Source organism: Nycticebus coucang, chromosome 8 (genome assembly GCF_027406575.1).
Source record: "Nycticebus coucang isolate mNycCou1 chromosome 8, mNycCou1.pri, whole genome shotgun sequence".
In the NCBI taxonomy this organism is placed as follows: domain Eukaryota; kingdom Metazoa; phylum Chordata; class Mammalia; order Primates; family Lorisidae; genus Nycticebus; species Nycticebus coucang.
The window spans coordinates 130,518,601-130,531,026 of NC_069787.1; the positions used below are offsets into that span (position 1 = coordinate 130,518,601).

The 12,426-nt window shown below is 31.9% G+C and overlaps 1 protein-coding gene across 1 annotated transcript in view; it reads right to left on the reverse strand.

Moving 5' to 3' along the window:
- Positions 1 to 10,910, reverse strand: part of SI (sucrase-isomaltase) — a 93,881-nt gene extending 82,971 nt beyond the window's left edge. The window contains exons 1-6 of the mRNA XM_053600537.1: positions 10,846 to 10,910; positions 8,360 to 8,477; positions 7,737 to 7,864; positions 1,604 to 1,721; positions 1,202 to 1,311; positions 93 to 244 (exon numbers count right to left, since the gene is read on the reverse strand). Coding sequence (XP_053456512.1) covers positions 93 to 244; positions 1,202 to 1,311; positions 1,604 to 1,721; positions 7,737 to 7,864; positions 8,360 to 8,477 — 626 coding nt within the window. The 5' untranslated portion in view covers positions 10,846 to 10,910. The remainder of the gene's footprint in view (positions 1 to 92; positions 245 to 1,201; positions 1,312 to 1,603; positions 1,722 to 7,736; positions 7,865 to 8,359; positions 8,478 to 10,845) is intronic.
- Positions 10,911 to 12,426: the final 1,516 nt, after the last annotated feature.

A 12,426-nucleotide genomic window follows, 5' to 3' on the forward strand; every position in this document is an offset into this window, starting at 1 on the left:
AATACCTTGACAATAAGACATTCCTCTTCTATAACAATAGAATAAAAATGACCAGTTGTTTTATATAAAGGTAAAGTAGGATAACTACTTACAATGTTTTGCCATTGCTTTTCCTAATAACTTTGATACTGAAGGGGCTTTCAGTAACCTGAACTTCGTACGATGTCTCAGAAGCTACGGGCCCAGTGAATTCTTTGACATACTGATGAGGAACTTCAAATCGGGTGTTGTTTGGATCTGTAATCTGCAAAAATTTAAACGAATTAAAATACTTGATTCCAAACCATTATTTTTTTAAATTCTGAATTAATTATTAAATGCAAGCCTCAAGTAAAATATAATACATCTAAAATTTTACAGAAGTATTAATCTAGTTATAACCTTCATTTCAATGTATGTGAGTGGTTATGTACAAACCATGTAAATTGTTAAGAAATAAAAAGATTCGATTGGTTACAAAAGCATTGTATATATAATCATGTGAAGATTTTTATTGGCTTATAAGAATATTAATAATAGTATTATCAAATATTAATTATTGAACGCTAGACTTTTTGAGCAGTGCTTATCAGTGTTCCCCCCTGTAGATAATCCCATAAGAATTTTCAATTTTGTCTTAAGAAAACCCTTGGGTCCTGCAAATTGTTGCTAAAAAGCTAATTTACCAATTATATGGTGCTGGTTTTACTTCCAAATCAAATAACAAAAATAATAATAATAAATTATTGGCCAAGTATCAGTGAGAATCAGTTTTATTAAATTCATGAATACAACTAATATCTGGTAAAAAGGCACAGTGAGTAAAAGTGACAATTAGATGGCACTCTAAACACTTTTCTCAAGTTAAACTTTCATCCTTTATCATAGCCTATAGTTTAAATAATAAAAGTTACAAATTACTAATGTTTACTCAGTCTTAATTCTCTCTAAGACACCATATCAAATATTTCACCTGGACTATATTATTATACTTTTCAGAAATAAGTACTGAAGGAATATAATTGTTATATTTAAGTAAATAGGCTCAGAAAAGCAGTGTCTGGTTAGGCCTTTGATTTGGAATAAATATTTCTCTTTTTTTTTTTTACCCCCCCCCCGGAATAAATATTTCTCAAGAGGGAAAGTAGATTGGTCACATGAAAAATGTGTTCATAAATGTATTTTACTGTTGAATCTCTTTTGGAAATCTCAAAAACCAAACCTTAAACCGGAAACGATTGATCGTCTGATTCTGAGTTGTCAAAAGAACATTATCAATGTCAGCTCCAAAGACTGTAGGTGAAGATATCCTTCTTAATTTGGCTGTAGATCCTTGAATAATGAAAAAAAGAAAAAGCTGGAATGAGTAATTTTAACTATAAGAATGAATAATTACTAAATAATTTGTATATTTGTTATAGTTTATTACATTTATCACAACTGAGAGTTTTTAAATTAAATACACTCATGGAGATTAGAAATTCTCAGTAACCCATTTGACCATTCTTGTGTAAACCCTTCTTATGGATTAAGTTTAAGGTATGTTTCCAAAGAAAATATTTTACACACTTTTGTTTCAATTAGAATGTATCATATTGAATCATTAGGACACAGCAGTTCTCACCAGTACTTGTTGTTGTCTTTTCTTCAACATTATATCCGTGGTTATCTGCAAAGAAACACCAAGGAACAGTAGAATCGTTCCGAGGCCTCCAGCAGCAGCCTCGCTGGGCACAAGTAGCCTGGAAAAATAGTTTTTAAAAGGAATAGTATGATTGGAACTATTATCAGATGTTTCAGTCTCTCTTTTTTTAAATGAAATAATGTTTGAAAAACAAGTGTATTCCTTCAAATATACAATTTGTATACTCCTTTAAATATACAATTGATACCAAATTGTAATATTTGTACCATGATACCAAAATATTATGTGTTCTCTCTTTCTCTTTATTTGGAAGAAATACAATTACTTGATGAATTCAACTGCAACCTGCTAGAGATGGATGCTCAAATTGTGGTTATTAAAGTATGCTATTAGGGCAAATGTTTCTTTTCTTCTGTTTTTCTTTTTGAAACAGGGCCTCACTCTGTGTCCAAGGCTAGAGTGTAGTAGCATCAGCCTGGCTCACTGCAACTTCCAACTCCTTGGCCCAGGTAATCCTCCTGCCTCACCCTCCTGAGAAGCTGGACTATTGGCACCTGCCACCACACTCAGCCATGTACAAACTTGTATTTTAAAGGTTCTTGTCCTCTGGGAAATTTTATTCCGTTCTCTTGGTGCTGATGCAGAAAACTGAAACATTTATTTTGCACTAATTATATGTCAAGCTGCAGGGTTGGCTGTAAAGATGAAGATATGACCTTGGGTTCAAGTTTACATAAAGTTCTTATGATAGTTATTTTCCACTATTTATTAGTTCAATGTTTTACTATTTAAAATATTTTAACTAGTTAATGTTTTAGGTATCACAAATGGTTGCTGCAATCACATTCAATAAGTAAAGCAAAATACTAAATTTTCAGTAGTATTATTATTTAAATGAGAGATGTGAAGTGGAAGAAAAATTACAAATGTTATACAAAGTTGACTGATATGGTGATGGTAAGCATTAACAGTGGTCAATTATAAATCTATGTAATATCTAAATTTAATAGCATGATATACTTTCCTAATATGAACACCCATATGTTCTCCTTATTGGTTATTTTCCATAGAAATAAGTTAAAAGATTCCGTGTTTAGTCAATTGACTAAACAAAGTCAAATTAAAATGGTATCAAATATGTTCCCATATATCATATGCACATAATCAAATGAGATCATTCTACATAATCAAATGAGATCATTCTGGATGGTTGTTATTTATCAAAAACTAAGGTATGTGTGACTTGTGATCTGGCAATTTTACCTCTACTTACCTAAACCTAACCCATAGAAATACTGCCAGCAATACAAATATGTAATTGTACAAAAATTATCATTCAGATAGTCTTTATAAAAGATTTTTTAAATGTTAGTACAAAACAAAGATGCAGAATTAGACATGCAAGTAACTATTTAGAAAAGTTTCAAGGTGCTAAATTAAAAAAAAAAGAAGACGAAAAAAATGAGCACCATATAATCATATTTTGATAAAATAAAAAAAGTGTAGCAAATCAAGATTTACTTTAAATTTTGTAAACCACACTGTGTTAGTTTCCAAAGGACTTTCATAATATCTATGAAAATGTGTCTTAAAACTACAGAAATTTATTGTTCCACCATTCTGGAGGCTCAGAGTCCGAATTCAAGGTGTTGGCAGAGCCATCCTGCCTCCAAAGCTGAAAGAAAGAATTCTCCTTTGACCCTGTCTAGCTTCTGTGGCTGTTAGTGAACCTTTGTCTTCTATGACTTATAGATGCATCTGTTCAATTTCTGCATTTGTCTTCACACGGCATTCTTTCCTATCTGTCTCTGTATACAGTTCTCTATTCTCATAAGGACATCCGTCCTCAGATTCAGGGACCACCTTAATCCAGTGTGATTTCATGCTGACTAAATATATCTGCAAAACACAATTTCCAAATAAGGTCACAATCTATGACTCCTCACAGACATGAATTTTTTGAAAAATGTTATTCAACTTACTACATGTACTTACCAATGTAAGTTTAAAAATGGATAATTCTATTTTGCTTTAAAAACAATCGTAATTTATTTCTCTTATAATTTATTTTTCTCGTGAAATTTTTGATATTTGTTGTTTATGTTTCATTTTCTCTTATTTTTAGGGAGTTTAGGCTTTTCCCCATCATTATTTTTAATTCCTCATCCAAAATCAGGCCTCTTTTTGCTTCATTGGACAAAGCAAAAAATTAAAACACACCATCCATCAATAGGTAGAGTTTCATTAATCTCTAGTAGTTAAAAAATACAAAAGATTTATTATATCCCTATTTGTAGTTAATATGTGTATAGATATGTGTATATATAATTATAAAGAATGGAGTATTTCATATACATGAGTAATCATATATAAATTTTATATAACATATGGTTATGATACGCCTTATGCAGTACATATATATTGTGCCTCCCCTCAATTCATGTGCTGATGCTCTACCTCCCAATCTGACTGTATTTGAAGATAAATTCTTTAATAAGGAAATTAAGATTATATAGTATAAGAGTGGGCCCCTACTGCAACAGATTTGTTGTCCTAGTAAGAGTAGGAAGAGACTCCAGATCTCTCTCTCTCCCTCCTCTCTCTCTCTCTTTGTCTCTCTCTCTCTCTCTTTCCAGATGCATTTAGAGGAAGTTCTATGACAGTAACAATGGGAAGGCTGCCATCTACAAGCCAGGAAGGGAGACCCCGACTAAAACCCACCCTTGATAGCATTTTGATCTTGGCCTTCCAGCCTCTAAAACAGTGAGAATATAAATGTCAGTGTGTCAGATTTGCATCTGTGTTATGTTGTTACAGCAAACACTGTGGTAAAACACTGTGGTTAAAGTGATAGTCATTTCTTAGATTTCCATTTTGACTTTTTCCTGTTTTCTCATTATTGTGCCATAAATGTTCATGCCTTTTATAATTAAAAATTGGTTATTTATACGACAATATTAATCATATTTTGAAAATTTTCAGAGTCATGATAAATCCTGAGACATGTACAAACTCAAAGAAGCTTTTTAAAAAATTAAGAATGCTAAGAAATTTTTCATTTTGGTCAAATTCAGGCTCACCCGCCTTGTCTGGAGCAAATCCCATTTAAGCAGGTGGCATGCTTCTCATCTTGAGAAGTGTCAATATGGTTAAGATGATAAATAGTTGCTCTAGTAGGTCACTTGATATGATGAAAAATTCACATGTGAGGTATTTTAAAGAATCGTCAAGGGACTTAGTGAAAACATATTATTTAAGGTATAAAACTATAAATAACAAAATTTTCTTAAAAACTCTGGGTGACCAAGTTTGAATAAAAATCTAATTTGACAAATGTAACATTTCTTAAAAGAGAAACACAGGTAGAAATGGGTAGGCCCTTTCCTAATTTTAAGTTGAATTTATTTTTTCAGTCATCCATTATTTTTTTTTAAATCCATTTCCCATAATAGAAAAATACTACCTTGTAAAATCACCCAGTTAGAAAAAATTATAAGATGCTAGTTCTTGAATAAGGACTATTGACTTCATGAAAACAAGGTCACATGTAACTTCACAACAACGTCCTAATTCTAGCTTTGTCTCTAATCGAGCAGAATGACCTTAGAATTTTTCTTTGAGCCTTAAAAAATCCTCTCAGTCCCCATATAATTCAAATACTCTGTGAATGAGAGTCTATTTAAAATTAGCACTACCTTAAAATCATTTGGCTACATTCTACTTTTACTAGTTAAAAATGTCAAGAAAATACTTAAATTGATGCATTAAACTTTTAAAATGATAAGTTTATTTTTTCCCTAAAATGACAGACTTAAATATCACTTTTGAAGTTTAATTTGTTAAACTCATAAGTTTAATTTATTTCATATTGAATAAATTCTTCAAAAACCCAACATCTAGGGGCTCAAAAGATTAATAACTGGGCCTCAAAATGATACCCATTTGGCTTTTAAATGCTGCTTCCCCATTAGACCCTTGTAGGCACTGTTGTTCCTAACAGAATTCTATGTGGACCTGCAGTCATTTCTGAAGCAGAAAATTAACTGGGCTATCTGGCCACTTTCCTCTGTGTGCTGCAGTAAATATTATGTCATTTAGCTCTTTTACCACTGAGTAAGCTATAGGGCCTGCTACTCCTGCTATTGTCCTGGGGAAAATCTTATCTATTTGGAATTTTTCAAGGAAAATTAATCAGAAAATTATGTTTTAACTATGATGTGGCAAAAAATAGTATAGGGATAATGGAAATTGTATAGTTTATTTATTTATTTTGAGTGTGGTAAGGGGGAATGGGAAAATCGAGACGTAGGTATAGATATTATATTTGCAAATGCAAACATTTGTAAAATGCCAATAGATACAGTCCTTCCTCTGCATCTGTGGACACAATATACTATGGATCAAAACTGTCTGAAAATTAGCAATACAAATAAAAATATAGTATAACAACTATTTGCATAGTGTTTACATTGTGTTGGGCATTGTAAGTATCTAGAAATGATTTTTTTATGAATGTGTGAGAGGATGTGCAGAGTTTGCACGCAAATGGTATGACATCGTATCCAAGAGCCCTGTACTTCTGCATCCTCAGATTTTGGTATCTTCAGGAGTCCTGGAAACAATTTCCTGCAAATACCCCAGGATGACTACATATGTGAGGACTGACAACTACTTTACAAACTCATGCTGGAAAAAGTGCTACATACATTGTTACTGAGTATCACTATGGCCACCTTCAAAGTACTCTCCTTGGGAAGCTATACTTAGACCAGCCCCTAGTCCACCCTTTAAAGTAATTTTAGAACTCCTTTTCTGGAATGACCAACAGAATTGTCAGGACTCAGAAATATCCAACAACAATAATAAGTGTCACTCAGCAAGATATCACCACACATTGACAGGAGCACAGCTGTGAGACTTTGATATACCAAGGTTAAGAAACCTTACCAAGTTGTTTGTACAGTGCTGCTAATGTAAGTGCATGGTAGGAAGTTGGTGAACTTAATTCTCAGACCTCAGACAACAACAGCTCTGATGATCATTCCAGAAAGAGTTCCAAAATTGCTTTGAAATGTGGACTTATAGGCAAGCATCACTGTACAGCTCCCCACTGGGAGGACTTTGAAGGCGACTATAGTGATATTCAGCAATGAGGTATTTAGCACTTTTTCTAGGGTGAGTTTACAAACTTAGCTGTCAGAATTTGTAAACACACACACACACGCACAAATGGACCTTTATTCCCATACAGGCTTAGGAAGAAAAAAAAAATTAATTTTGAGTCACAAGAATCCAATTGGCTAACCTTAATTTTCTCTATTTTGATCTTTTCCTTCCTAACTGTCATATAACAAAAAATAACCAATTTCAGAAAATGAACATTATTATATTTTTCACAAGTACTCCTTTTAATGCCTTCTTTTTTTTTTTTTTTTTTTTAGAGACAGAGTCTCACCGTACCGCCCTCGGGTAGAGTGCCGTGGCGTCACATGGCTCACAGCAACCTCTAACTCTTGGGCTTACCCGATTCTCTTGCCTCAGCCTCCCGAGTAGCTGGGACTACAGGCGCCCGCCACAACACCCTGCTATTTTTTTTTTGTTGTTGTTGCAGTTTGGCCGGGGCTGGGTTTGAACCCGCTGCCCTCGGCATATGGGGCCGGCGCCCTACTCACTGAGCCACAGGGGCCGCCCTTTTTTTTTTTTGGCCAGGGCTAGGTTTGAACCTGCCACCTCCAGCATATGGGACCGGCACCCTACTCCTTGAGCCACAGGCACCGCCCAAGGCCTTCATCACAATTACTCTAATGGAGCAGAGATATTCTCTCTGGTATGTTTTGTTGGAAAGGATATAATTTCAAAAAAGTTTCTAAAGTTAACAATAACTTTTTAAGGATGAATAAATACTAACTTGTTAATCTGAACTGAACAGACATACAAAAAAGCAAGCTGAGTAATTTCTATTATATAACATTTGCTTTTACAGAACTAAAATAAAAAAATGCAGCCTAAATAACATGAAAATTCTTAATAATATGAAATTGATCCAGTATTAAGTAATTATATATATATGATTTATATATCCATAAAAATATTAGGGACATCTTTTGCAGACCTGTGTTGGAAATTGTTCTGGAATGCAGTTTATTCTCTCATTGACAGCATCATTCGGCTCATTTGGACATCTTCCTGAACCAGAAGGAGACGAGGTGGTAGCTGGAGTTGAAGTAGGATCCCTAATTTCTGGTGGAGGAAAAAGCTCAATAAAATAAAACATGACATTAATTAATGTTTTTAGATTTGTCTAGTAATTAACACTTCATTAATGTATACATGAATTTATACGATAAAAATTAAAATAAATTTATATTAAAAAGGACCCACGAATTCGAGACCTAATTATAAAAAGGAAAAGGTCCAAATAAACTTAAAAATTGACAGTACAGAATTCTATTGAATGTTTCTTCAGAAAAAAAATATGTTCACAGAAGGTCTTCATGTAGATTCAAAAGGAAACAATTATGCATTTGCACCACACTTACCATTTATGTTTTATAGTTAAAGAAAGGAGAGAGAATCATCTACTCTTGGGGAAAAAGTGTACAGAAGGATCCAAAAATGAGAGAAGAAACTAACTGGGGGAAGAAGATACTTTAAAGTGATTAGTTTAATGGAGAAGAGAAATCTGGAATAACAAAGAAAAACACTAAATGTGTAAGTATTTTTAATATGACTTACCTTCAACAGCAGGTGTCTTTGTTGCTAAAACAGCAACAAGGGCAATAGCTATGATGGTAACTATGACAAAGAGGACAATCAGAGAGATTTCCAATCCAGTGAACTTCCTTCTTGCCATCTAATGAAAGAAAATAACGTGTGTTCAAAATGTAAAGTGTGTAACCATACTAAATCAATTATCATGAAATTATATTCATTGTTTTCTAAGCAAGATCAAAGCACATAGTTCTAGCAGTTAATAACCTGAAATAACTCACATTGACAAAAAAACAAAGTAAGCAACATATGTAATTTTAAGTAAAAAGAATGAATTAGTGGTACAAGAGGACACTAAAATGAAAATAGGAAAAAAAAGTATTTCTAAGTAGGTGTGTCTTACCCTTCCAAGTTAGAGCATTTTACAAGTCAAAGACTTCCATTTGTATTATGTTTTTCAATTCGCACAGCACCTCTATGAAAGAGATGCTTATTGATTAGGAACTTAAAGAAAAATAATTTTATAGTTTGAAGTCAAAAATTGAGATTTTTCTAATTAAACTCTTCTTTTTCCAATTCCAACACTAAATCCCACAATAATATAGTGGAAAAGAATATATATACCTGTATATATATTTGGAAGTATATATTTGCAAGTTGTTGCTCAGTTTAAAGCATTTAAAAGTACGTTAATCAACAATTTCCTCCATGAAACAACAAATAAAATATACCAAACTCTCATATCAAAAATATACATTCATTTTTAGATAACAAGATGAGTTTGAATTAGTGCACAGAGGGTACCCAAATGCAGACCGGGAAGGACCCTGCTGGAATTATTATGTTAAACCAGACTTGTTTAATTTGATTTTGACTTTACATCTTCACCTCCTTCTGGTTTTCAAGTTATCATGAACTTTTTGGTGATTTTTTTCATGATTTTTATGTAAATCTTCATTCATTCAAAGACATAAGTTGAAATAGGTATTTATAATTTTTAAGGTAAATGTCTTATTGCTGCTTTCAAACTTTTTTTCTTTCCTTTTTTGGGGGGTCAGGGTGGAGGGGCTCTTAAAATAGTCCTTCCTCCTGTGGGGATATCTGCATCAGTCCCTGTGCCAAATTGTCCCAACTTAGAACTTCTTTTCACATTCTCCTATTTTTCTCCTACATCAATCACTCCATAAGTTTTTGAATTTCCCTTCAAAATATTTTTAGACTTATAGTGTCATCCTTTCCCCAACACTGTTGCACAGTTTTCTGGAGAGCACACGGTCCCTCCCCATCTCATCTTCCAGGTGAAATCTGATTGACGAATCTACTTCAAATATCAGGGCCTTTGTGAGTCTATTCCTCTTAATCTATCGTTTCTCCATTTCACCCTGGCATATAACATGCCTATTGCAATTATTCACATGCATGTCAATTACCTCTATTAGATTGTTACATTTTAACAGCAAGAAAAGTAAGGATGTAGCTCAAAGACTACTTTTTAGTGAGCATAAGCTTAATTTTTAATATAGCTTAGGAACAAACGTTTGAAGATTGATTAGCATTCAAATTTAGCATATAATTTCCTGTTACAGATATGAAAGCTGTTTATTGCACAGTAATCTTCAAAGAAACTATAAGCAAAACTTAATCAAAGCAACAGGTAATATATAAAGATGTTTGGAAAATAAAACGCAGTTGCCTGATGTTATGTAAAAATGATGTGGTTACATTTAATGTTCAACTTTAAATAAGTTTCATTTAAAGCAATATGCTACTTTGGCATCAAGATGCCAATAACAAAATTTGTGCTTTTTTATTTTATTAATAAAATTCTGAAAAATGCTTTTGTGAGAATTTCACAAAAGAAATTCTCTTTTATCTAGAAAAATCAGAACGATATTAATGTACCAAAATTAAATTACTCATATGAGTATTCATCAATAATCAATACTAAAATTGTTTATATGTTGTAAGTGATCATTATAATGATCATTTTGGATCATAGTAATTTTAAGCAAACTTACTTTTAGAAATTTTATATTAATATGGTTTCTCTGGATATTTTTTATGGAAATGAATAGTACTGCATTAGATGATAACTTGATAAAAGATCTTTACAAGATCTACCAGGAAAAAGTTAATGTATTCAGCCTAATTTTCTTAAAACATATTTAAATATACTTATTCATCTATTTTTCACATTATTTTCCAGTCCACTCTTCTTCTGTTTAGAGCAATTAAAACCAGTTATTATTTCACCTATGCCGGACAAAAACTTTAATAAATATCTGGACAAAGAAAATACATGTATTCTTTTTTCTTTAAAAAAAATACAATTTCTCATGTTTTAGTACAAGGGCTCTTTAGTACAATATATTTGAAAAGGCAGTATAAAATTTAATATTTTTCTATTTTAAATGAGTGCAGATATATAAAAAATATTGTCAACATGGATGAAGAAAAGCATAATTGCTTGGAAATAGAAAAACAGCAAAAAATACGAACCAAAGACTTACCTTATTTCATAGCTTGTTCTGTTTTCTACGCTGCATCAGAGTTAGGTAGAGCTGCCAAAATAATTATCAGGGAAAATTGTGCAGCTATATATTGACCTGCTCATAAAGTTTTATTGCACCCTCACCAGCCTATCAGTATTGAGTAATCTTCTGTTCAGCATACAATTTTTAAAATCCTCAACCCTGAATGTAGTTTGCATAAACATTTTTCTCTAGGAATCTAAGTTAATTAGTAATGGTGCTATCAGATAGTCCTTGATTTCTAGAGGCTATGAACTATCTTAGGAGCATAAAATTAGGTATTTCAGTTGGTTTTTCAATTTTAAAAAGTTACATTTATTTCATTATCTAGATGTTGTCTTAATAACTGTTTTGTCTCCTTATGTGAAATTTAAATTCTACTGCAAAGTAGAAACATACTCAAAAGTTAGAATTTTTTAAATATTTTCAGAAGCTAATAATTAGATGATAATATTTCATAAAAGGGATAATAAAATAAAATTTTCAGAAGCTAATAATTAGATGATAATATTTCATAAAAAGGGATAATAAAATAAAATTTATCCATTGCTTTGTTTTTAACCTTAAGGTTGAGGAACTGACCAAAACTGCAATAATTAAACATAGAAATAGAGGTATCTCCAATGTACACAGCTATGATTTAATAAAAAAAAAAGAAAAAAAAAGAAATAGAGGTATCTAGATAAATAATTCATAAATAAACTTAGAGTTTTAATTTCCTACTTACTATGTATAGTACTAATTGAATTAGCAAACTCATATGGTAAACAATTTCCATTTTACACAGTGAAATTTATAGAATAAATTCACTATTCTCGTTTATGCTAGAATAGTGTTTATGAGCAATAGATTTGATATAAGAGATCTGGGCATTAATACCAGCTTTATTATATATACCTGAGAAAATATCACCAAATTTCTTAACTTGTATAAAACTATGTCTATTTACCTATGAAGTGTTAATTGAAATATCGATGCATAAGGCAACTATGAGAATTATCTGGGCCAATGAAGCCTATTAATTATTATTATTATTGTTGTTACTGCTGTTCTACTATCACACAGATAGTTCAATTTAGTTCAATATCTGAGTTCTGCACACAATCTACAAACTATCTTTCAAAAAAATATATACCAAAATAATGTAGTCACTTAAAATAGAGCAGCTAGTTTAAGGCAAGCTAAATATGACTTTAAAGAGAAAATAAAAGAAGTGCATTCACAGATTGCTACAAGACTCTGGGGATATATAAAGGAGATGAACTAGTATAAAGAAAGCAAGTTTATGAAAATAAGATTAGGATCATTATAGAATGTCCTTAGTGGGCAGAACTAAGTCCAGTGGAATAACACTTAGGAGCGATTTTACTTTCTATGCATGTGTCACATAATTATATAAGTGGAAAATCCCATTAAATTTACCCAAAACTTCAAGAATGGAGATTTCATTAAACAAGGTCACAAGATGTAAGGTCAATCTACAAAAGTCTATCCGGTTTCTCCACTGCAGCAAGTAAAGATCAGAAACTGAAACTAAAATATAGATAAAGACATGAATAT